This window comes from Lepidochelys olivacea (genome assembly GCF_965140295.1).
Source record: "Lepidochelys olivacea isolate rLepOli2 genome assembly, chromosome: 3".
Taxonomy (NCBI): Eukaryota; Metazoa; Chordata; order Testudines; family Cheloniidae; genus Lepidochelys; species Lepidochelys olivacea.
The window spans coordinates 152642924-152669123 of record NC_140413.1 but is presented as its reverse complement, the minus strand read 5'-3'; the positions used below and the strand labels follow the sequence as shown (position 1 = coordinate 152669123).

Genomic DNA, 26200 nt, shown 5'->3' with positions numbered 1-26200 from the left:
CAGTAGTAGAGAGCCTATCTCTGACCTCAGGCTTTTGCTTGAATGGGGATCAGAGTAAGAAATTATTGTTGCTATTATTGTATTAGTCTTTGGGGGTTGATTCTCTTTAATTTTAGTTAATGCAAATCAACTGATTTGGTACATTTTTTTTATCATTGATGGAAAAGTGCCCAGAAATTTGTGATTGGCTCATTTTAAAGAAAGAAAGAAAGAAAGAAAGAAAGAAAGAAAGAAAGAAAGAAAGAAAGAAAGAAAGAAAGAATACGGAAAAAAGCAGGAGTTTCTGACAAATCAGTCTCTTACAAAGATAGGAAACATTAAAGTCCTGTACTCCTCGATGGTATCTTGATAAATACAAGTCAAGTATAGAAGAAAAATCTCATTCTGAATGACTCCTGTGCAGAAGAAGTCAGCAACAATGTTATTCCTGAAAAAGATAATGTTCTGACAGTACCTTTTGCCTGATTTGATCTGTTTTATGTCATATGTTTAAAAGCACAGCCTTTTCCCTGGAGTATTGATGAATTGACCAGGAGAGAGATTGCACAGAGATTGCACAAAGACTAAAGGAGCTGTTGGAGGGGACATAGCAGTGGATCAGACATTGTGAAACAGAACAGCTCAATTGCAAAATGTACTTTTTATTTAAAATGTGTTGCATGCCAAGCAACCTCACTCTGCCTTCAAATATATTCTCAAAGCTCTCTTCCTTTGTTTAGCTTTTCACCACTAATCCTTATTCTGACACTTTCTGTTGTCTGGGGCAGCTTGCAGACACTACCCTGACCTGAGCAAATAAGAAGTTAATAAAAATTAGGCTAACCCAGGTGCTCCGCAGAGGGGCTGTAAAAGTTAGCTGCTCCAGGAACAAGAGGACAGAGACTGCCTGGGAGAAGGCTGGTCTCTGAGCCCGGGGCTGAATTAGAAACCCTGAGCTGAGAAACTTTGTTCTCTTTTATATTCTGATGTTTTATTAACTATAATTAACTGACTGAGATCAACTTTGCCCTGAAAAAAGGGACAGGGGTGACTTTCCTTTTGCTTTCTGTGCTAATTCAGCTCAGTCACTTACCTTATGTGGCAGTGGCCAGCTAGGCTGGATTTGCTGGGGGTTTTCCTGCTTGGATGCTAGGGGGATCCTTTCCCTCCTGATGCACCATGGCCCAACTTTGTGTTGGGCTGGGCCATTTTATCTATCTGTCTGTCATACTCATAGCGCCTCCAAATCTTTTAATGTAGTTATCCTTCACAACCCTGTGAACTAGTACAGTGCTATTATGCCCATTTTAGCCCTGGGCAGCTGCGGCACAGCGATTAAGTGACTTGTTCAAGGTCACACAAAGTCTGTAGCTAATTCTCAGGCTAGCACACTAGCCACTGGACCATCCTTCCTTGCTGTCTGCCTTTGGCCACTCTTCTAGCCCTAAGGAGCCTTCTTTATGACCAGAGGACAGCTAGTACCAGCCCCCGTCAAGAATGAGCGTTGCAGGACCAAAAAGCAATTCCGGCTCTCCTCCTACTGCAGCAAGGTTTCCCCTCCCACCCATCTACCTCTGTGCTAGGGGAGTAAGTGGTGTTTTGCATTGAGATTCCATATGGGTATGTAACTGTCACTTGTATGTTATGTTAACTAAATGTTGCATTTTCATTTCTGCTTGGGTCAAGCCAGAATCATGTTCACAAGTTCCATGTTGCATCATGGCTTTGTGGACAGACTCTCTTTGGAGGAGGATAAAATTATTCAGCTGTTGGGGCTAGGCCATAGGGAGGGTATATATCTCCTAGAATTGTAGACTTCAGTGTGTAGCTGGAGCCGAGAGATGCTCCAGCAGAGACATATCCAGGTATAGGATGGGCAAGAGAGTATCTTTGACTAGGTGGCCAGACAAGTGGTGGCTCATGGTTGTATTGAGCAGCTACCGCCACTCTTTGTTGCAAAAACCATATTCATTCCCTTCATTCATTTATTTACATTTTTAATGTTTATTAAATAAAGCTGGAGCTGTTGTGCCATAACTTATCCACTACTTCTGACCCATCTTTTTGGAGATTACCTTGACAAGAGTTACCTTCCAGCTCTTACCTGACAATTTAAACACATACATGTATATCTTTTTTTTAAAAGAAATTTACTGTACAAAAGTTTATTGGTTTAAGGTCAGTATCCCACTCTCTCTCCTTATTTACTCTTGTCTCTTCTCCTCCCTCCTGTTGTCCTGTGCTCTGTTGTCATTATTTGTGTTATCTTTCTCATTTAAACTGTGAGCGCCTTGGGGGGAAGGAATAGCTTTGTTGTCTCCTCTGTAAAGCCTTAAATCATGGCATTATATAACTAGTATTAGAATGTTTAAATTATTTTTGTGATCCCTTCATTGATAAATCCTTCTGAAAGTTTAGCTCAGTGGACTTAAGATATGTTCAGCAGGAAGAGAAATCTCAGACTGTATCTGCATCGCATCATCAATTTATTTTTACCTTTGTTTAATAATTTAATCCACTGGCAGAACTCCCAGAATGTTCTGATTTCAATCCTTTTTGTCATCAGGCTATATGCTTACCTAAGAAGATTGGTCCTTTAATTCTCTCCGGTTAAAAGGTGTCTGTGCTGTGTGCACAGAAATTAATATTCATGATGTTGTTTGTCTTTAATAGTCAGAATATATATCTGAAAGTTTGTTTTAGTTCTTGTGCTTACTTGTGAGTTTTGAGGGCCTTTTCCATTCTTTTTCCCTCTTGGCCAAAAATTCCCTTTCATATTTGGTTCAGGAAATTCTTCCTCTTTGGCATAAAGGTCTATATTAAAACACACTGAAGAAGTACTGTTCTTTAGAAGTGGCAAAAAGGCTTAGTTGGTTAACCACTTCTAATCTAGGTTCTGCTACAGCAAAGTTGAATCAGTCAATCTGGCACTAAAATCCACTTTGGCTCTAGTCAATGTGTGGTCGTCAAGCCACAAAAAATGAATTGGGCAGTTGCGGTTTTCAAAATGCTGGAAATCTCAAGTGGGTGACAGGTAATGAAGGAGGGAGAAAATACCAGCTCACATTCATATTTACTACTCACCTAATTTGTAAATTGGAAACTAAATTAGACAGCCAACAGTCTCTTGGGACAAATTCATGTTCTCTCTTCTTCCTTACCTTACTGTTCTCTTTTCTCCTAAAATATTCTTAGTAACTCCCTGCAATGTTAACTTGACGATAGTCTTGTTGCAAGCTTCTAGCTGACAAATGTTTTTGGATTGATTCCCATAACCTAAGTCTCTGCCAACTGAGGCAATCAGGATATAGCTGAAATGCCTATTCTTTTGTTTATAGTTCAAGGTTACTGCCATGTTGTAGTAGCGTTAAATGACCTCACATGGAGGATCTGACCCTGGTGCTTAAAATGAGGAGAAAATAGTTTTAGAATTTTTCTCTTATTAAATGTGGTTAATGTAATGCTCAGTATAGTGCCAGACTTAGTGCTAGATGCTGAATGCCTCTGTTTATCCGTAGACTAGCTATAGCACTGGCCGTGGCAGTACAGACTTCTCCACATTTCCCAGTCATGACACACAGAGGCCACTTGTAGGTGTGAGGGGATAGTTCCCATGCCCATTTATTCCTTGGCCTATCTGCTGAAATTACCAGCAAGGTTCACACTTGTGGGATTGGATGCTTATTCAATGAGACTGATAAATGTAGCAATAATAAAAACTGATATTCTGGTCTTTATTACCCAATAATCTCTTCTCTGCTCTGCTTCATCTTGAGAAACAAATACCTGTAATTCCAGGGACACTTTTTTTCTAACTAATTTAAATAGACTTTTTAAATGGCCCAATCCTTTAAGCTCTTTGCACATACAATTCACCCTGACTTCAGTGGGTGTTCTGTGAACTTTCAGGATCCTGCCAACATTTTGGTTTAATGGGATCTAAGAGTGTGCCTTACTGTGTCTCAGCATGTATTTGTTAGCAATAAACTGTTCTTTTTCAGGGCACAAACTCTAATTCCATTAACATGGTTGCTTAATTTTATGGATGAGCAGAGGAATTAGAAAAATTTCAGACATACATGAATTTAGAAGAGAAAGTAGCTCTTTCCTGCATTTTTTGAGGCTCTGTTGGTTATTGGTAATTTGATTCAGGTTGAGAATTAAGCTAACAAGAGAACTCTTCTTGCATTTGTAGAGGTCCATTTGCCAAGCATTTGGTGTCAGTGACCATGTATATAATGAATGATATACACTAAATATTCTGCCCATATATTCTCCTCTGATAATGGAAACAGGAAAGAAAAACCTATCTGAAACTGACCAGGCTTACAGAAGTGTTTTGGGAGCAGTGGCTTTAGAGCATGTTGCCCTCTTTCTGCAGACCCCATAAAAACCCTACTGCTCCCACTCCACAGGGTTGAGGCTTTGCTACTATTGAGGAGTCAGGAAGAGGTGGACCTAGGTGACAGTAACTGTCTGTGGTATCTTCCTCAATTTCCACGCCCGCCCCACACCCTGCAAATATTCAGGCATTTACTGCTGAAGCTAATGCTGAATCTGTTCCTGCATGTGTTGTGAACCCCCTTTACTCAGAGGGGGCTCTCGATCAGCCACCAGTAGGAAATCATGGCTGCTCTAAAGCTGTGCTCCTGTATGGAGAGAGAGATTCTAGGTCAGTAGTCCAGGCAGAATCACCGGGTGTCCATGCTGAGATCCTCGTGCTCTTCAATCTTCTGAAGATTCCACACAAAAATCCTGTCTACCTTGGGATACGCACAGAAATATGGGTCTCAGGCATTGCCTGATCTGTAGGAGTGTGGGTGGGTGGGGGGGAGAGGTGTGTGTAAAGCTCATCTGCTGATGCATGGTTATTATAGAAATTCCAAGAATTGTAACTCACAGAGTTTCATTGTCCATATGCTGGTTTTCCTGCCATAGCTCATAATTTGTCTCTAAAAGAGCAATGGAGTGTTTCTGTATCTCAGATGATTTTTTTAAGGGGCCTAGTCCTGCAGTCCTAATGTAGGCAACATACACAGTGACTTCAATGAGTATTTTTCTTGCCTAAAGACTGCAGGCTCAGCCCCCTATCTATAAATGAATAAAATGTTTAATACATTTCAGTAATAGGAAGAGGAATAATGGGTCTTTGGGGTATATAGAGAAGCTGAGATCCAAAAAATGACGTTGCCATACATGATGGTGGGGGCTGAGAATTTTATAATTGCAATCTAAATTATTAAGTGTCATATACTTGCTAGCAAAAATACGGGCACAAAGCATCCAAAGCACTAGTCTTAGAATTATGTCTTTTGAGAAAGCATGGGGAAACTGCTTATGGATAATTTAAATTATGAGAGAAATCAGGAAAACAGAAGATTACTTTTAAACATTTTAGTCCCAGAACTATTTATTAGCATACATAAATCATTATCTGAATCATTTGTGATCCCTCCATGTTAAGCCCAGAGTTTAGCACCAGAAAAAGAAGTTGATTGCTTGTGTTTTCAAGTAGACTAATAGAATGGACCCCAAACCAAGAGTCTACCGGGAAAAGCAGTAATCTGGGCAACTCTGAAACACATTCCTAGCTTGAGTCAATGTTGCCTGTTCTTATGAGATTTTTTATGTTCCCTCAAAGATTATATTTGTTATTTTTGCCTATTATGTCCTTTCAGGCTTAATGAGATCATTAAAACTTTTCTGGAAGATCCTGATCCTGAGAGCACGCTGGATGTTGGAGCTGATATGCGCAAGATCAAGCACTGTTTCAATTACATAAAGGTATATTCTGTACACGTACAAGGAAGTGCAGAGGGCCCTAAGAATGAACAGGAAATATTAGAGGACACAGGGGAGAGAGAACTGAAAAGCAACCATGAAGCTGTGGAGAAGAAGGGAGTGTATACAGGGCCTCAGCAGGTCTGAGAAATGCTTGAAGAACTGGAATGGATTTGAATAATAACCGGAAAATATACAGCAAGAATCTGAAGGAGCTAAAAAGAATGACCAAAGGGTATTAGAGGTGGAGGGAGTGATAGAGAGGACTGAAATTTACAGGAATTGCTGTGCTGAAGTAATCTGTAAATGGATAGAGAGTATATCCAGGTATATATGCAGCTAGTAAGGAGCTTTACATTAGACTAGGGAGAAGTCAGAAAAGAGGGTTTGTGTCACTGAACCAGCTGCATCAACTGTGTTGGTTATATGCTATGCTGGGATATTATGCACACAAGATATATATGGGGTGAGGAGTAGCAAGGGAAGAAATTGAACCTGGGGTATATTTTTGTTTTTGTTTATGCTCTGCTATAAAGGCTTCCGCAATTTTCTAATACAGTAAAGTGTAAAACATTGTCCCTGAATTTGATTTCTAGATGAGGAGGAATTAGTACCCAGTTGATGCTGCTTTTTCCTTACTACAGTGGGAGTTCTTTACCAGAGAGAGATGTGTAGGGCTTAGATATTTTTACTGAGGAAAACTGATCAGTGGAAATTAGGAGATATCTCATAGCTGACTCAGTATTTATTGCTTTGCAGTCTACCAGTGGTGGGATTTTGCTTTTCAGAAATCCTGAAGAGGCTCTCAAATCAGCTAGCATAGGTAAATAGTCACACAGGGATAGGGGGAAATGAATGGGATGAGGAAAGAGTGACAAGGGCCCAGAACTATTTCTATTTTATTTCGTAGCAACTGATAAATCGTACAAACATTCCTGACAGAAGTCTGCTCTCACCAGACATCACTGGAGATGAGAATACTAATACCCCAGAGAAGAAAGAGGAGCTAAAGAAGTTGAGAGACCTTCTGCACCAAAGAGATAATGAAATCAATATCCTTTATGAAACAGGATTTATCTGGATTTTAACTAATCTGGCTGCAATCTGAGGTGTGGGTGTGTATGAAATGGGAGATGGTGATCTGCAAAGAATTTCTTCCTTTTCAGACTGATGTATCAATCCATATTCTTAATCTAAGAGTCTCCTACCACTCTTTATCAGAATCCCATTGTTGCACTTGGTCCCTGTTTCTGTAATAAACTGAACCAAAATCCTGGATCCAAATACCCTGGAGTTTTGGGAAATTCTGATCCAGATCCAAAAGTTGTGGTTCAGGCTCATGTTTAGTAAACTCTCTTCCAGCGAACGGAAAAACTGGATCTAGCATAGAAAACTGTGATGCTATATAAAGAACAGATTATTACCTCACAAAGAATAGAATTTCCTGTGTTGTTATTTTTAGCCAAATGAAATGCTGCTTCAGGGACTACTGGACTCTCTTCTTTTAGATTAAATGTAAAATGTGTGCTTTCGACATCCAACTTTAAATTTTAAATTAAAGCTGAGCCTTTATATTGTATATGTATAACAAAAATTAAACTACTCATATGTGCTGTGTCCATTTTACTGCCTCATGGGAAACATATGAGTAGCTGTAGTTGAGCAAGATGAAGAAAGGGCAGTTATTTTTAGCTGGCTGACAAAACTGCAGGCAGACCACAGCGTCACCATGTCCCTGAGTTTGTGGATGATCTGTGGACAAAACTTGAACAATGGCAGAAAATTGACAAATAGCTTTCAAGTTTATAGAGAGCAGAGATTCTTTAGCATTATTAAAAACAAGATTAACTGCATTCTTTGTGTTCAACAATTATTCAGAGATTTGGTATATTAAGTGTGAATGGGTTGTACTTCAGACTGGTAGCTTGCTTTACCCTGATGAAATCAAGTGGTAGGGAAGCCTTTTAGTCTACTGCATCCATAACAGGAGCCAAGACGTTTATTTTGAAAGGAACACTGTTTAGTTAATTTGGCTATAAAATTGACATATAACACCTTTTAAAAGTTTCTTATTTTAGCTCAACCTTTGGATCCCTCAGAAGAGAGTCTTCTTGAAATAAATCATTAAGTTGATAGAATATTTGTAATAAAACAACAAAATACACAGTTCATAGAGTCCGATGCACTCGCACCAGATATGCATATGTGGCTTTGTTTATGGAAGTGAAAGGAAGGCATTCATTGCATCCATCAATTTTAATTAGAGCTGTATATGGGGAATTGAAATATTAAAAGTTAAAATCAGAACTAGCATGCAAGGAACTGTAAGTGGATTTTGCAGCCTAAATAATTTTACAATTTACTTTTAAAAATTAACATCATGATTGGTGCAATAAAACTACTGAGGACTTGGAGGCTCTCCTGCCATAAACTGTAAGAGATGCTCCTTGTCTTTATGCACGCTATGAGAGATATGATAAGAACCAATTTGTAAGACAAATAGTTTTTGCCACCTAATCAACTTGATAATTCTAATTCCTCACACCTTGCCCACATTTTTTCCATGTCTTTATCAGATAAATTAGACACAAAATGAAAAACATACAGAGAGTATCTCATCATCTTTATGTTACCTCTTTGTTTTTGCTAAATGTGTAGTGAATTCCATCAGAAAACCCCTGTATTTCTTCATTTAAAGTGTTTTTATGTCAAAGGTCTTTCTAAAGAATATGTATGTAATTGGCAGGAATTTCTTTAAAACCTTGTTTTGTGTTTTTATAATCCTTTCTATTGTGGTGTGCTTGACAGTCTTCCTATAAAGTTTAAGATTTCTGACTTATACGATTTAAATTTGACTTGGAAAATTTGCAGGGTCTAATTGGTGTTGTAATGTTACCAAACTTAATAAAGGTAATGTCACCCATTTTGAAAGAGTAACTGGAATTTAACATTTCTGGTTTTGTACAGAACCTCACAGTATTTATTGCTTTTATCCAAACATGGATTGGCCATAGCCTTTTATATCACTCACTAATGTCATCTTACTAGTGCTCAGGACAAATTGAATTGGTTATTTGGAAAGATAAATGTGAATACATAGACATAACATATGGGCCTAACCCTGCAATCCATTTTCACATGAATAGGCCTTCCATATGTGACTAGTTCCATTCAGTTCTACAAGACTACATGTATGAGCAAGTGGCCTAAAGAAAGAGTGGATTATTATTTATGGAAAGGAGATCCCAGTTAATTTCCTTAAAATGTTCTGCAGATATTCTAGTAAGTATGTTAAAGAAAGAAAAAAAGAAAACACAGGATGCCCTTTTTCAGCTCAGCGCTGGATTTAGTGGTCTTTCAGTCTCGGAGAGTTCTCTTTCTATAAGCTTGGAAGAAGGTCAGAGGCCATCTGCCTGTGTTAATGTGAAAGATACACAAGATTTCAGCTCCTCAGTACATAGAACTGCTTTTCTTCCCAGGCAAACAGGTTAGTGAAATGAATTATATGTGCAAGTGTCCAGTTCTCACATTATAACTTTAAATGTATCATTCTTAGGTGTGGACTAGGACAGGGGAGTTTTACTTTCAGCATCAGAATTCTTGTGCTCATTTGCTTTTGTCCTTCACTTCACAAATATAAATACCTTGATTTCAGGCCACCTCAATGCACAGGTAACTTAATATACTGATAGGACTCAAATGTTGGAAATGAAAATGAATGTGGAGGACTTCATTTGTAATATAATCCAGGAGATGACATCCTTCCTATGGAAGCTCAAACTACTGACTTAACTAAAACAGGATAAACAGTTAATATTGGAAGAAGGTTCATTCAGATATGATTAGTGGCAGGGGCCAGAAAGTAGGTTTCAAATTCTCTCTCATTTAGTCCTTCAAAATAGGAAAGTAATCCTCTCTTCAGGTGAAAAGAACATTGATTAGTTCTGTCTCCAGCTATATAGCACCACACAAGATTCAGAGCTTAACCTTTCAAAGTAAATCTCAGTGTTTCACATTATATAGAACATGCTTATTTTTAATGAACCATTGTAATGATTTTTATCATTACAGTGTTAATGGAATCAAACTTGGACCTCTGTTTAGCAAGTTAATTCAGCAGGGAACTAACTTGAAGCATGTGACTAGTTCCACTGAAGTCTTAACAACCTTGCTGAACTGGGACATTGGTTTATAAGAACAAAAGCAGAATGCTTATATTTTCATATGTTGGAGCTTTCTATGAAAAAGCATTTAAATCACCATGGGGAAGGAGGAGTGTTCAAGAATTCAGCTCTTGCCAAAGGAGATTAGGAAACGGCTGAATTCACAAATACTGTATTTGGTTAACATAGCTTGTACACTAAATACAGTTTAAGCATGTGATAGATAATGTCATTTTCAGGAGAAGGGCAGTTTCTGTCCATCTGCACTTATATAGAGTTCAAACCCTTCCTAGTGAAGCTAATTCAATTATTTCCATACTTTCTTCTGGTGAGGAAGTTTTCCAAAGGACTCTTTATACACTCACACCTTAAGGTGTTTCCCTTGGCTATAAGCACATAAAAAGGCAATTACTTTAAAAAAAATACTATTGTTTTACTGGAGGTAGAAGGATGGCATTTAGTTAGGGCATGTGCGTGTCATGAAGGACCAATGTCTTGGGTTTTTTTAATTAATAAAAATAAATATAATTGTTGACTCACTTTTTGTGAGCGTCATAGAAGAATGAGTCTTAAGGAGGCAAATGCCTGAGGAGAGGGTAGTGGTTTGGCATAGGGCCTTTGGTACAAGAATATAAATTACACCATCTAAACACTATTTTCTTCTCCCACAAATGGTTCGGAGCCTGATTCTTTCTTTCCACTCTTCCTCAGACCAAAGACAAACAGCAATCTGGATGTAAAGCATTTTTTTAAATTACAATATTACTATTTTCATAGCGGTTAGAGTATTAGAGGAACAATTGCAAAAGCAAAAATTTAAATTTCCGTGTTCCATTAAGTTTATAACACTACTTTAGAATCAGCAAAATAATGTCAATAATATTGCATGCAACAAAATGGTCAGTGTGAGTTTAGAAAATATCTGTTTTATCCCAGCTTTACATACTGCTATAAATTACCTAAAGAAGAGAAAATATCCCCATTGTTTGCATAGGATGATGAGTATTTTATCCTTCTTTCACCTAGAAACTAGTCAACATATTACTTGGGATTTTAAAAAGTTCTTTTTCTAGTTAACGTATCTTCTTTCAACCTATTTCTGTTGAAAAAGCAAAATGAAATGGAATTCATGGCTCACTGGAGAATTTGTGTAGTGCCTAGGCTCTTTAAAATATTCAACCAAGCCAGAGAAAGGTTAGGGATTTTTTTGTTTTGTTTTTTGGTTAAATGTCTGTTTTTGTTTTATTGAAATAATGAGAAAGCCTGCATGTTCAGTTCTAATGCTGAAAGGGGCCATACTGTTCTCTTTAACATAGCAATGGTCTTAGTGTTTTTATGTTTCTTGAGTGTGTGTTCCAAATAGTCACCTGGAACTATTCAGTTTTCCAGAAGTCCCCAGATGACTCACTGCATCCTTTAACTGTTTGAGATTCTAACAAAACCAAACCATCCTCCGAAGTGATGTCAAAGCAGTTTTTTAAAAGTACATCATGAGCTGAAACTGCGTCAGAGTTGGAAGCTTTCATAAAAATACCCACGCTATTGTGATGCTTGTTGTGTAAATGATAATTAATGGTTCCTCTAAAGCCGCTTGACTTTGAAAATGAACTGAGGGATTAATGCTGCAGTCATTTTATAGTAGTATGAAGAAATGTGTGTGCACATGTGGATTAAAGATAACTTGTGGAGGAAGATTAGTAAAGAATTATAGGAATGAAGTTAGGTCTAGGGGATCCCTTCACTGGTGTTTAGGCTGTGATATAAGCAAAATACTTAATGTACTATCCCAAAATGTTGAAAACTGCAAGAATCATGTGAATATAGTGTATCTGGACTCCATCATGTGTTAAGAAACAATGGTCATATTGTATCCTGCTGTTACAGTTGTTACACTGCTGTTATGGTTCTATCAGCACTTTCATTTTAAACTTTAAGGTTTCTATTTGCAACAAAAATAATAATTTGGCATAGAAAAATGTATGTCTCAGAAGGGATGGGGTTGTATTATAATGTACCTCATGGCTGATTTCAATAATTGTATTTGAGACATTATCTAAAAAGTTTAATCATGCTGTGATCAGAAAATGAGACTCTTTTAATATAACATTAGTATTAATAATATTTGAATACACAGTGTAGTAATTCTGTTTAAAGACCAGCTTTTTAAAGTTAGGTATGCATAACTGCATGCATACATTTACCTCCTGCATGCACCCAATTTATTCACAGATTTCCAGTCTACACTCAGTACAGGAATTTGTGTATACACATGGTGAACTAGGTTTCTAAATACAACATCGGGAATTTTTGCATATGCATGGAAATTTGAGTACAATGCAAGTACCTAAATTTGTAAAACTGGCCCTCAATAACCTTAACTAATATAGTGACTGAGTGACTGACATCTTCAATTTCATTTTAATAGAATTTGTGTTAATAGTTTGAATCAGCTGTAATGTAGTTGAATAGAATGGCACTCTTGTGATTTATGGTGTCATCAAAACTCTTATGGAATTATTTCCTTGTGACCCTCACTAATCTTTTTTTCAGTATGAAGTACTTAAGGATGTTCTGCCATGAACTGGACCACATGAACTGAACCTGCTTAATCTTTTAATGTTGTATTGAAAGATGTCTAGTGCCCTGGAACTGGTTTGGTTTCTTAGGCTGATCCATTTTAATGTCTGGTCTTTAAAGGTTAATGGGAAAAAGCCTCTATGCATTTAATAAGACAAGTTTTCATTACTTTGCTTCATTAGCTATTTTTATTTTGTATTGTAATGAACTGGCTAATGACCAGGTGAGCCACTGCCCTCTCCTAGTTGGTGTCAGAAGTGCTAAATAGTTCCATAGGTCCTTGTAATGGGGCACTCACCTCTGGAGTGCCTCCAAGTAACAGGGTCAAGTATTGTAGTCCTTTTTTCATCTCTAGTGTCCCCTGCAGGCTGCCAGCTGACTTGGCAGGTCTTCCATGGCTGGCCATCCGACTGAGTCACAAAGAACAACTGAACCCCTTGCAGGGTATTAAAGAGTCCAACAAATAAGCAGTCTGTTTCCTCTCTGTAGGGTCTTCAGCCCCAGCTTTCTTCCCTTTACATTCAGACCTTTGTTCTGACTCATAACTAAGGCCTGTCCTCTTCTTGTGATTACACCACTTTACCCATAGCCAGAAGGGGAATCTAGGCCCGCCCACTAATCCGGGTTCCAATCTAGGGACCCTAGGCACAGCAATCACATACTTGTTACTGCAGACTTTGCTGCTTTGCAGGATGTACTAGGACCCTGGGTGTCCTGTAAGTAGCCTCAAAGACCAGATATACCCAGTCACTGTCCTATACTAATATCAGCCAAAAGAGATTTTCCTTTAACTCAGTTGGTGGGGACTTGTGTCGAGATTTTCAAAGCCAACTAGGGGACTTAGCCACACAATTCTCATTGAAATTATTGGGAGTTACATGGCTAAACCCCCAACTTGTTTTTGAAGGTATCAACCATGGGCTTTGGAAGCAGGCAGATCTTGTTCAATGTCCTATGCTTCTGGGAAGTTCCATATAGGTATAGTTAATATCACAGTATCAATCATGAAGTCTTAGAAACCCAAAGTGCTTAAATATGAATGTAGAAGCCTAAATTTAGGCACCCATTTCTGAAAATCTTGACCATCTTGCTGTGGGAGATGGGGGGAGAGAGAGAGAGAGATTGTGGGGAATGTTTTGCTCTATATTTTAGTTTGCACTCTCCCTAAAGTGGTCAGACTTTCTCTCACATGTCCTGCCCAGATAGTAATGTTGGCAGCATTTGGACTTCTACTCTCCTGCTATATACAGCAGTTATAATAATAATATCTTATAGTGGTTTTGTTTTAAGAAGCTTGTGTGTAAATATTGTGCTTCAGAAATGTGCCAGATTGACAGCTCTCAGGAGTTAACAGGGACAGCATGGTTTGTATATTGCCTATACTGCCTTGCCAATATGCCTCAACCGTGACTTGGAGGGTCCACTTAACATAAGCTTATTCCTGAGTATCCATGCTGTTTCGTTCCTTGACCTCTCTACTGAGAATGCCAATGTTGTTTTCTTAAGTGAACTAATCATGGTATTTTGCTTTTACTTTCTTTTGTGTGGATTCTGAAGGTTCCCTTTCTAAGGAGCTTCAGTATTTGGCTCTGTATTAAACTTATATTAAAGGGGACTAAGGAGAATAGACTATGTACAGTATGTTTTTTCAAGTCAGCCCATAGAGATTTCACTGTTGGATTCCCACTTACGTCAGGAAAAGTGGTTTAGCAAAATTCCCCCATATACCACTTTGAAAATGTGCCCAAAGGTTTCATAAGTGGGTGCTGATCAGGATCTATCTGTGTAGTTGTATACAGTGTACATAAAACCAGCAGGTCTTATATATATTTATAGTTCTGTTATAGGATAAGCCCTCTAATGCTAAAATTAAATAAAATTGTACTAGACTGCCTAGAGATTTTTTTGTTACAGCTTTTTTTTGTTCTTTAAGATTATTTAAGATACAATTTGAGATTTAGGAAGAAAATAAAAAAACAAATGGATAACAGATGCTGATCCAAAGGTTGGGGAAAAGAAAACAGCAATTTAAGAACAGGCAGTGGTAGTTTCCAGTGAGGGCCAGAGAGGACTGTCAAGAAGAAAAGGTTCCCTAGGGTCATAAGCAGCACAGAGAAAGCCGGCACCAGGACGAGTGATCCCTGCCAGAGAATATGAGAACAATAAGACTACAAATTACAGTATGGTTGGGTGGATGTCATATGAGCAGAAAGAATGTACCCACATTTATAAGTCAGCCCACCTTCTTCAGAGGGAAGTTATTTGAATTAATTAATGTTTATGAAGTGTTTTGAGATCCTTGGCTGCAAAGATCTATAAAAGTTCAAATTAGGAGTAGTAGTACATTATTTTATTATTCAAGTGTAACAATGCAAAGAGATGTTTGTGCATTCCATGGCAGCAATAAACACCCAATTCCATGTACTAGTAGCTAGAAGATGGCTCCCTTTCCTGTTGGATTCAGACCTGGACACAGTGATCCTGCCTTATTTTTACCCTCCGGGCTCGATTATTCCAACTCATTATGTCTAGGAATGAAGCAACTCACCCTGAAAAAGCTCCAATGGGTACAGAACATAGTAGCCAACCTACTTAGCAAAACAGGTGGCCATGAGCACACCAGCCGAGTACTTTGCTCCCCTCCAAATACGTAGTCTAATTTAAGCTCTCTGTCCTGGCAGTCAGAGCCCTGGATGGGATTGGTCCTAGCTGTCAAGGAGATTGCCTCTCTCCACCATGAGCATGTCTTCCTATGACAGTTAAGGTCCAATGGAATCATGAAACTGTAAAATGACAGGGGAGGCTTATGATCAAAAAAGAAAGAACTTTCATGGGAGCTAGACCTACGCTATGGAACTTACTCCTGCAAGAGTTGATAATTACCATTAACCTCACTACTGTTAGAAGTAAAATGCAAAACTCTTCTCTTTGACTTGCCACATACCCTAAGAGAGTGTATGTCTACATTGCAATAGGGGGTGCAAATGACAACTCCTGTAGATGTACCTAATCCGCACTAGCTGTACTCTAATTAGCTCACTAAACATGGCAATGGGGATGCTGTGGCATAGGCCCCAGCGTGGACTGCACAAGCCTGACACCTCACCCCACCACACAGGCACTTGCTTGTGCAGCCCATGTGATAGCCCGTGCCACAGTTGCTCTCACTTCCACTTTTAGTCATGGATCAAACACTGGCTAGGAGGCAGGAAGCAAAGAGAAGGATTCAATGGTCAATTTTCATTTTGACAAAAGTTAATAGCAGGGTACCTTAAAGGTCTGTTCTAGGCCCTCTGTTGTTTAATTTAATATTTATTAATGATCTGGAAAGGAGGGTGAATACTGAGAAAGCAAAATGTACAGATGACACAAAGTTGTTAAGCAGAGTCAAGACCAGAGAGTACTGTGAAGAACTTCAGAGATACCTTAATAACTAGGTGAATGGGCAATACAATGGCAAATAAAATCCAGTGTTGATAAATGCAGAGTAATGAACATCGGAAGGAGCAATGAGAATAATCAGGTGTCTGGGAAAATTCTTATATGACAAAAGATTGAAAAGATTGTAATTCTTTACTTTAGAAAAAGACAAATAAGTCAAGGAAGCTACTCCAGTGATGTAATGCTTCATTTGCACTGCCTCCCTCCACCCTAGACTCCTCAGCTGTCCTGATCTTATCTCTGTATCTCCTCTGCAGATGAAGATTTCACTCTACACCTTATTTTTACTGTGTTTTTATCACACCCCTCACTTTTAATATAGTAGGAATAATTAACTTGTTTGGTGTCATTATGGCATTAAACACATTGTATAATTCTTTCATAGCACAGAGCTTTTGATTTTCTCAAGTATATGTGGACCCAAAAGAAATATATAGCTATACACTATCAACAGAGGTCTGACAAAGTCACCTTATGCAGTACATTTTATCCTGTGTCCTTTAAATCTTAGAACATCCTCCTAAATTTTAGTAAACTTTGTGCATTAGTTTTCTACTCTTACCCTGCAAGTGTGAGTTGACATGTTTCTGCCTATCTACAGTGGTATGTAAAAGTAGGAGTTGCCATGCCAACTAATATCATTGGTTCATTCAGTCTGATAACCTGTCCTGAGCAGTGGCAAAGGCTTGATGCTTCACAGGAAAATTGGTGAGGGACCTATGTTTCGCCTTGTCAATTGTGCAGCGATCTATCATCGGGGGAGGAGCAGGGGGAGCGGTAGAGAGAGTGTGTGTCTGAGCCTTTGTGCTGCAAATTTTGTGTAAATCTTCTAGCTGCAAATAATATTGATAGTCATAAAGCTATCTAATCCTTTTTTAAAATCTTTCTGAACTATATATACACATATATGTCCTTGTCTATAGATTTTATGGGTTTGATAAAGGTGTGAGAAAGATCTTGTGTTGGAGCCAATAATATAGAACTCCCAAGTAGAGCCTTTAGTATGCTGTGAAAGCCACACTTCACCATTTAAACATTTTCCATACCTCACTCAGTTTATGATTATTTAAATTTACAGTACGTAGTTGATTTCACATGCACTATAACAGTTTTAACAATTTAGTTGGTTTCATTTTTAACTGAGATTTGCATAGTCTCAACTGCATAATTGGCCTTGTTTTAATGCAACACAAAATGACATTGTAACCTTTACAAAGTTTGTTCACTCTAATCATTGCCTCTTTGTGAATAAATTTGATTAAAATTAAGTTTATTTGCCAACATTAATCTCATTTTGATGTGCAGATGAATGCATTATGTTTTCCATTCACCTATCCCGTTGCCTTACCCTGAGAACAATTAAACTAAACCATCAGCAAAAAGGTATATGGAAAAAAAATCTTCAGTTTGGTTGCACATTTGTGGGAGATCTACGGCTACATCTATACTTCTGGTTGTGTGTACAGACACTGCATGCCCAGGTAGCATGAATATAAATAGCAGTGTAGATGGTGAGACACTGCTTAGGAGAGTAGAGTACCCCCAGGGTATGTACCCTACATGGCTCTCTACATTCCCAAGCAGTGCCTCCAATGCAGGAGCAGTAAAAGTGCCCTAAAGATGGGGGGGCCACAGGCACCCAAACCATGGCCCCATCCACCCATGCTCTCCCACCCCCAAGGCCCTGCCCCCACACAGCCCCTTGTCCCTGAGCTCCTGCCACCCATTCCCCTGAGGCCCTGCCCTCATGCTGCCCCTTCCCCCAAGCCCCGCCCTCGCACTACCCCTTCCCCTGAGGCTCTGCTCCCACACTGCCTCTTCCCCTCAAAACCCCACCCCCAGTTCACTCCTCTTTCTCCCCCCCCCAAAAAAAACTGTTCCAGCGCCCCTGCTCCGAAGTCTACTTGCTTCCTCCTAGCTGCCCCAGCTTTTCCCGGCTGCCTTCCCCTGCCAAAGCCTTTCCCTACTGCCTCTCAGTTGCTGGAGCCTTTCACTGCTGCATGTGGCTACACACATAGTTCCTGTATTCAACAGGCCTCCATAAGAGTAGACATAGCCGTAGCTGATACTTGGCTTCATATGGGATATTAATTGAACTTACTACTTTACATTTTTATACACTGGATATGCTGTATAACTATTTGTTCAGAAGCAGACCCTTTCTGTGCAGCCATAGAGGGTATAATAACTTTATTCTCCTCTTTTTGATTCTTGGTTTGATACGCTCTCATTCTGTAAAACCTTCACCAAACCTACTTAGATTGTAACCTTTTTGGGACAGGGACAATCTTTTTGTACTTTTTGTACAGCACCTGTCAAAGTGATGACCCAGACTATAACTCGGGCTCCTAGGCACTACGGTAATACAAGTAATAAATAATATTCAGACACCTTCAAATTCCTCAGAAAATCTCATTTTCTATTGTGAAATCTATGGACAGTGAGGGAAAAGAAAGGCAACACATACATGCGGGTACACAGACAAGATATGTAACTCTTTGTGGTAGCACCTGTCTTTATTCCCCTCCTCTCCCCCCTCACTGTCTGTGTGCCTTACTCATTATGCCATGCTGAACTGGATTTGTATGGGATCATTTCTTTTTTTACGTTTGCACAGCACCTAGAACAATGGAGCCCGAATCCTAACTGGGGGCCTTTGTAGTAATAGTAATAAACTGCTATTGAGTCAGTGCTTAAGTGCTTTCCTAAACAGAGAGAGGCTAACGTACATGCTTAATTTTTTTTCTGAATCAGGCTCTAAATCAGGAGTAACTCTATTAACAATCCACTATCAAGCGAGCTTACAACTGAACGCATGGACTCTTTTACCATCCTTCATATTGTGGTATTCTACATATCTTACTGTCGACTCCAGAGTTTTCTACTTATTATTATTATTAATTGTTATTTGTATTATTGTAGCACTTAGGAGCCCTAGTCATAGTGTCCACAGCTAAGCTGGAGAGCCCAAAGAAAGGATATAGCTGAGAAATACAAAACTGTAATGTCCTAGTTAGACATGGCTAATGACAATGGGGTTAAACGGCGTTGGCGTCTCTAGTTGAAAATTATACCAATTTATGTGCTGACAGATCTGTTATTCTTGGATCTCAAGAGTCCCCTTTTAGGAGGGAATGGTGGGTATCATTCTAACTCTAATTCAGTAAGTCAGCAGCACAATGTTGTCTGTTTATACTGGAGCTTATCCTGCAGCTGACATTTTGGCAGGCTGGCTGCTGTCACTGAGGAACGTTTACAGATTGCATAAGAGAGTCAGTTTAGAGTGAGCACACTAAAACTTTTAGATTAGTCCAACTATTTTACTATTGAAGAGGTTGAGTTTACTATACGATACCTGCTCTAAATACAGCACACTCTAAATCATAAATCTATAAAAACATGAAGACATAGGGGGGTGAACATAACACTTGATCATATTCAACAGCTGTACTGGGTGTCTACTGTTATTTATTGCATTGTAATATCTTTCATAAATCTGAAATACACACACCTTTTGGCTACAAACTTAATTTATGTTTCAGATGAACAATCCATAAAACGCAAAGATACATTACAGACATAAATTGAGATTTACATAGTCTTCAACTTTTTATTTTAAATCAGACAATAAATTAGCACAGTATAAAGCCTATTCTATAGCTTTAGTTATATTTACATTTTATTGCTGATAGATTTCTTATATATGAAGACCTTATTTAAATATAGAGCTGCATAGAACAATTCCCATTGATTATGGGAGCATCAGTATGGTTTGGTGGTTTTAGAGGAGATGGAGCCATGAAAAAACCTGGGAAGCGTAGAGGAAAAGTCAGAGTTCATTATGCATGTCACTATAGTAAGTGATATTGAGTTAAACTTGAATTTTATTATATAAGAACAATACGTTTATTGTATCTTCCTTTTGAAAGGGAACCCAGACTACTGCTTGTTTGCACCATAATTCTGTCATTTTGATTGTTGTTTGATGGCTTTTTTTTTTCCCCTGCTGGATTTGTTTTCCTCTCAAAAAGTAAATAATCTGATTACCAGAAAATAGTGTAAACATTTTGACATTGGACTGAGAAACTAAACTCAAATAGATTAGCATATTCAAATGGTTGAATGTGCTAATCTATTTGGGATAGATTGCTCTGCTCTCACAATGGACCTTATTAGGGCCACTTTTTGACTAAGTTTCCTGTTTCATCAATGCATTTTTTAGAATAAGGCTGTTCTAAAAAAGGAATTTCACACACAGCCTGCCTACCATACATCCAGATCAGGGATAAGGGCCCCATCATGCTTAGTGCTGTTACATACACATAAGAAAATGATGGCCCCTGCCCTAAAGAGCTTACAATCTAAGTATGAGATGAAAGACAACCGATGGGTACAGGAAACAGATGGGATAAGCACAAGGTAGCAACATGATTAACCGAATGAAAAGCAGTGGTCATAGTACACTAGCTGCTATTTGCTCTAAATGTACTCCTCTTTTCATAAGACTTAGTTTTAATGTTTCTCTTGGCTTATTTAATACATTAATGTAATAACTTGGGGGAGAGATTTCCTGCTCCTGAAGAAGAATGCACAGCAAGGTCCCCTAGGACAAAGAAAATTCTTTCAAGTTTGCAGCATTATTTAGTCTACCTTCTTCCATTCAGATAATTTGGGTTTGCAGCCACCAACTGGAAAAATCAGGGGTTCACCACATATGTACCTTGAGAGGTATATGAAACATAAGGATGTGGTGGACGTCCTATACCTCTGCACCATATCTTGGGCCTACAGCTCATCCTTGCTCCCTAACAATGTAGTTCCACTAAACTCAGGAGTTTCTGTGCCCACAGCTGCTCCAGGACCTCCCATAAAAGAGAGTTCCACAGATTTGAGACACTACCTTCAGTAGTTAATACCTCTGGGTTGTGTAGAGGAAAATAGCATGCACAAAGCTCTCCAGTGTGTATTATTTCTGGATGCTTCAGTCACCATGCTCAAGACTTATCATCAACCAAAGATAGCCATTTTATTGGGTCAGATGAAAACAGCTTCTTGGTGATTTAGGGCTTTGACCTTTACTAGATTTTGTGTAGCATTATTACAAGAAGACAGTGAAAGTACATGAGCCACATTCTCAATTCCAGGTCCAGAGGAAGGTTTACATCAAATTCAGACTCCATCTGAACTTCTCCCAATGCTTAGTAGGATACAATGAACATTTTATTTTCTCTGTTATCTTTTGTAATTAACAAAAATGAAGACTATGTGTTTGGTACTATCAATTCTGAGTAACTTGAATTTGCTACAGTATTGAGTACTACAATCAGTTATTTTCTACTAGTGAGTTTCTGCTCTTGTTTACGGACCAGATGGAAATTACCAGACTCTCTACTGCTCTATATAAAGCTCTTCAGGAATGCTCTTCAAAATAAATCAGGCAACTATTGACAGGTCTAAATGTTTTGTTCCTATTTAATTGACAGACATTACAAAGTCCTTTTCTGGTATACCTTTTCTGGTATAAAAAAATTACCACAAAGGCTCTAGTTCTGCAAGGTAGTTAAGCATAGTCTAATTTTAAGCACGTGGATAGTACCATTGACTTAGTGGAACTAATTATGTGCTTAAAGTTATGCACATGCTTAAATAACTTTCTGAACTGAGGCCTACATCTGTCTCCTCTTCCCCAACTCCCCCATTCATTTCCACATTGAATCATAGAATCATAGAAGATTAGCGGTGGAAGACTCTTCAGGAGGTCATCTAGTCCAACTCCTTGCTCAAAGCAAGACCAACCCCAACTAAATCATCCCAGCCAGGGCTTTGTCAAGCTGGGCCTTAAAAACCTCTAAGAATGGAGATTCCACCACCTTCCTAGGTAAAGCATTCCAGTGCTTCACCACCCTCCTAGTGAAATAGTTTTTCCTAATATCCAACCTAGACCTCCCCCACTGCAACTTGAGACCATTGCTTCTTGTTCTGTCATCTGCAACCACTGAGAACAGCCTAGCTCTATCCTCTTTGGAACCCCCCTTCAGGTAGTTGAAGGCTGCTATCACATCCCCCCTCACTCTTCTCTTCTGCAGACTAAATAACCCCAGTTCCCTCAGTCTCTCCTCGTAAACCATATACCCCAGCCTCCTAATCATTTTCATTGCCCTCCACTGGACTGTCTCCAATTTGTCCACATCCTTTCTGTGGTGGGGGGCCCAAAACTGGATGCAGTATTCCAGATGTGGCCTCACCAGTGCCGAATAGAGGGGAATAATCACTTCCCTTGATCTGCTGGCAATGCTCCTACTAGTGCAGCCCAATATGCTGTTAGCCTTCTTGGCAACCAGGGCACACTGTTGACTCATATCCAGTTTCTCATCTACTGTAATCCCCAGGTCCTTTTCTCTAGAACTGCCACTTAGCCAGTAGGTACCCAGCCTATAGCAGTGCATGGGATTCTTCCATCCTAAGTGCAAGACTCTGCACTTGTCCTTGTTGAACCTCATCAGATTTCCTTTGGCCCAATCCTCCAATTTGTCTAGGTCACTCTGGACCATATCCCTACCCTCCAGTATATCTACCTTTCCCCACAACTTAGTGTCATCTGCAAACTTGCTGAGGGTGCAATCCATCCCATCATCCAGATCATTAATGAAGATGTTGAACAAAACCAGCCCCAGGACCAACCCCTGGGGCACTTTGCTTGATACCGGCTGCCAACTAGACATTGAGCCATTGATCACTACCCGTTGAGCCCAACGATCCAGCCAGCTTTCTATCCACCTTATAGTACATTTATCCAATCCATACTTTTTTAACTTGCTGGTAAGAATACTGTGGGAGACTGTATCAAAAGCTTTGCTAAAGTCAAGATATATCAAGTACACCGCTTTCCCCATATCCATAGAGTCAGTTATCTCATCATAGAAGGCAATCAAGTTGGTCAGGCATGACTTGCCCTTGGTGAATCCATGTTGAGTGTTCCTGATCACCTTCCTCTCCTCCAAGTGCTTCAAAATGGATTCCTTGGAGACCTGCTCGATGATTTTTCCAGGGACTAAGGCGAGGCTGACCAGTCCGTAGTTCCCTGGATTCTCCTTTCCTTTTTTTAAAGATGGGCACTATAACTGCCTTTTTCTAATTATCTGGGACCTCCCATGATCACCACGAGTTTTCATAGATAATGGTCAATGGCTCTGAAATTACATCAGCCAACTCCCTTAGCACCCTCGGATGCAGTGCATCCGGTCCCATGGACTTGTGTTCGTCCAGCTTTTCTAAACAGTCCTGAACCACTTCTCCCTCCACAGAGGGCTCATCACCTCCTCCCCATGCTGTGCTGCCCAGTGCAGCAGTCTGGGAGCTGACCTTGTCTGTGAAGACCGAGGCAAAAAAAACATTGAGTTCTTCAGCTTTTTCCACATCATCTATCACTAAGTTGCCTCCCCCATTCAGTAAGGGTCTCACAGTTTCCCTGACTTTCTTCTTGTTGCTAACATACCTGTAGAAACCCTTCTTGTTACCCTTCTCATCCCTTGCTAGCTGCAACTCCAATTGTGCTTTGGCCTTCCTGATTACACCCCTGCATGCTCGAGCAATATTTTTTTTATTCCTCCCTAGTCATCTGTCCAAGTTTCCACTTCTTGTAAGCTTCCTTTTTGTGTTTAAGCTCACCAGAGATTTCCCTGTTAAGCCAAGTTGGTCACCTGCCATATTTGCAATTCTTTCTGCACACTGGGATGATTTGTTCCTGCGCCCTCAAAAAGGCTTCTTTAAAATACAGCCAGCTCTCCTGGACTCCTTTCCCCTTCATATTAGCCTCCCAGAGGATCCTGCTCATCAGTTCCCTGAGGAAGTCAAAGTCTGCTTTTCTGAAGTCCAGGGTCCGTATTCAGCTTTTGTCAGGATCCTGAACTCAACTATCTCATAGTCACTGCTGCCCAGGTTGCCAGTCACTTCTACTTCCACTACCAATTCTTCCCTGTTTGTGATCAGCAGGTCAAGAGGAGCACGGCCCCTAGTTGGTTCCTCCAACACTTGCACCAGGAAGTTGTCCCCAACACTCTCCAAAAACTTCCTGGATTGTCTGTGCACTGCTGTATTGCTCTCCCAGCAGATGTCAGGGTGATTGAAGTCCCCTCTGAGAACCAGGGCCTGCGATCTGGAAACTTCTGTTAGTTGTCTAAAGAAAGCTTCATCTACCTCATCCTCCTGATCTGGTGGTCTATAGCAGACGCCCACCACGACATCATTCTTGTTGCTTTCGCCTCTAAACTTAACCCAAAGACTCTCAACAGGCTTTTCTCCAGTTTCACACTGGAGCCCTGAGCAATCATACTGATCTCATACATAAAGTGCAACTCCTCCACCTTTTCTCCCCCACCTGTCCTTCCTGAACAGTTTATACCCATCCATGGCCGTGCTCCAGTCATGTGAGTTACCCCACCAAGTCTCTGTTATTCCAATCACAGTTGCTTGACTGTGCCAGGACTTCCAATTCTTCCTGCTTGTTTCCCAGGCTTCTTGCGTTCATGTACAGGTACCTAAGATAACTAGCCGATTGCCCTACTTTCTCAGTGTGAATCAGGAGGCCACCCCGTTGCACCCTCCTCCTTGTGTTTCCTCCCAGTATCCCACTTCCCCACTTACCTCTGGGCTTAGGTCACCATCCCCCAGCGAACCTAGTTTAAAGCCCTCCTCACTAGGTTAGCCAGCCCACCTATGAAGATGTTCTTCCCTCTCTTTGTTAGGTGGATCCCATCTCTTCCTAGCAATCCTTCCTGGAACAGCAATTGCTTCTTTGTCCCAGTCTTCCCTGAGATCCTTATCTAATCTCAGTGTTTTTATCCCAGCCAACTGGCTCCTAATCCCAGCCTCACCTCCCTCTGGTCTCAGTCTCCGTGCCCAACAAGTTCAATTCTCCTCTCCTCCCCAACTCCCAGTCCCAGCTTCCCCTTCCCTTACTCACAGTCCTAGTCTCCATGCCCTGACAGATTCTCTCCCTCTCACCCTTCAGGACTCCTTGTCTTTATCTACTCCTTTCACTCCTCCTGGTCTGGCTTTTGTATGCTCTGCATTCAGGTCAGACCGCTTCTTCCTCCACACTGCCCAGTACCAGCAGAGGGATCATTGCTCTCAGCTCCAGTACCTGGCACCACCCTGACTCCAAGCAGCTGGGAGCAGGCGTTACAGGGGAAGTCTGGCTTTGCCCTTGTAGCCCTGGACTGGAACATGCTCAATAACTCTGTGGGGGTGGCACATGCACAGGCTGGTCACGCATAGAGGCTGTGAGGGGATGGATATGCTCCCTGAATACAGAATCTTTGTGGAATTTAGCTGCTATAAACTAATGTCTCTACAGAGCATATGCAAACAGCGATTTTCTCAAAGGCTTATAACATGGGAAGATTTGCATAAGGATAGCAAAAGGCATTTTCCTGACATATAGACCACCCCTCTGCCAAATTTCAAATCCCTGCAACAAAGCATGGGGGTGCTAAAACAGTTGAAAGTAAAAGTCTCCAGAATGTTTTAACATGGGTAAAACAACATATTTCCCCTAGACTTGTTCTCCAAAATGGTTGAACCAATTTGTGTGAAAATGCCTCAGAAAAAAATCAGCCTGACACTTGGCATGGAAAATTTCAGCCTAAACAGTTATAAACAACTTAAAACATGGCCTTATAATGGAAAGTATCAGTGGCAGCCTTAGTAATAGGAAGAGCTACTAGCCCCACCCATAATAGTCACTGATGCATGCAAACTTTGCAGATAGTCTTAGAATTGAATATACTGTATTCTTGTACCCTTTTACCCCATATAATAGACATGCAATTGCTAATACAAACCTTAGCTCAAGAATCTGTCATCCAAAGGAAACCTGCAAAGTTCACACTGCTTCAGTGCAGTACATGCTTGGGTGCTGTAAAGTCACCAATACACCCTTTCTGCCTTCTGTTTGTTTATTTTATATTTTTATTTTGTGTTTATATGTTTATTTAGTTTTTTATATTGTGTATTACTGACAAAAAGAAAAATGGGCCACGGTTCCCCTTTGATACAGAGTTATATCTTTATAGCTAGTAAACTGTTTACTGCACAGTACAGTATGCAGTCTCATGACAGAAATAAAAAGAAAGTATAAAGAGCCTTTTCAGGGAGAACTGTGAATACTAGCAACATCTCCAACCGGCTTAATGATTGCTTGCTTTGTTTCCTGTTTGTACTATCTAAAAATCAAAGTAAAATGAAGAGAGATTCAGGGT

At 39.9% G+C, this 26200-nt stretch overlaps 1 protein-coding gene across 1 annotated transcript in view; it reads left to right on the top strand.

The window, feature by feature from the left end:
- Nucleotides 1-26200, top strand: part of KIF6 (kinesin family member 6) — a 294225-nt gene that overhangs the window by 148963 nt on the left and 119062 nt on the right. Inside the window, exons 11-13 of the mRNA XM_084623973.1 lie at nt 5658-5763; nt 6671-6821; nt 9044-9247. Of these exons, the coding sequence (XP_084480099.1) occupies nt 5658-5763; nt 6671-6821; nt 9044-9247 (461 nt within the window). The remainder of the gene's footprint in view (nt 1-5657; nt 5764-6670; nt 6822-9043; nt 9248-26200) is intronic.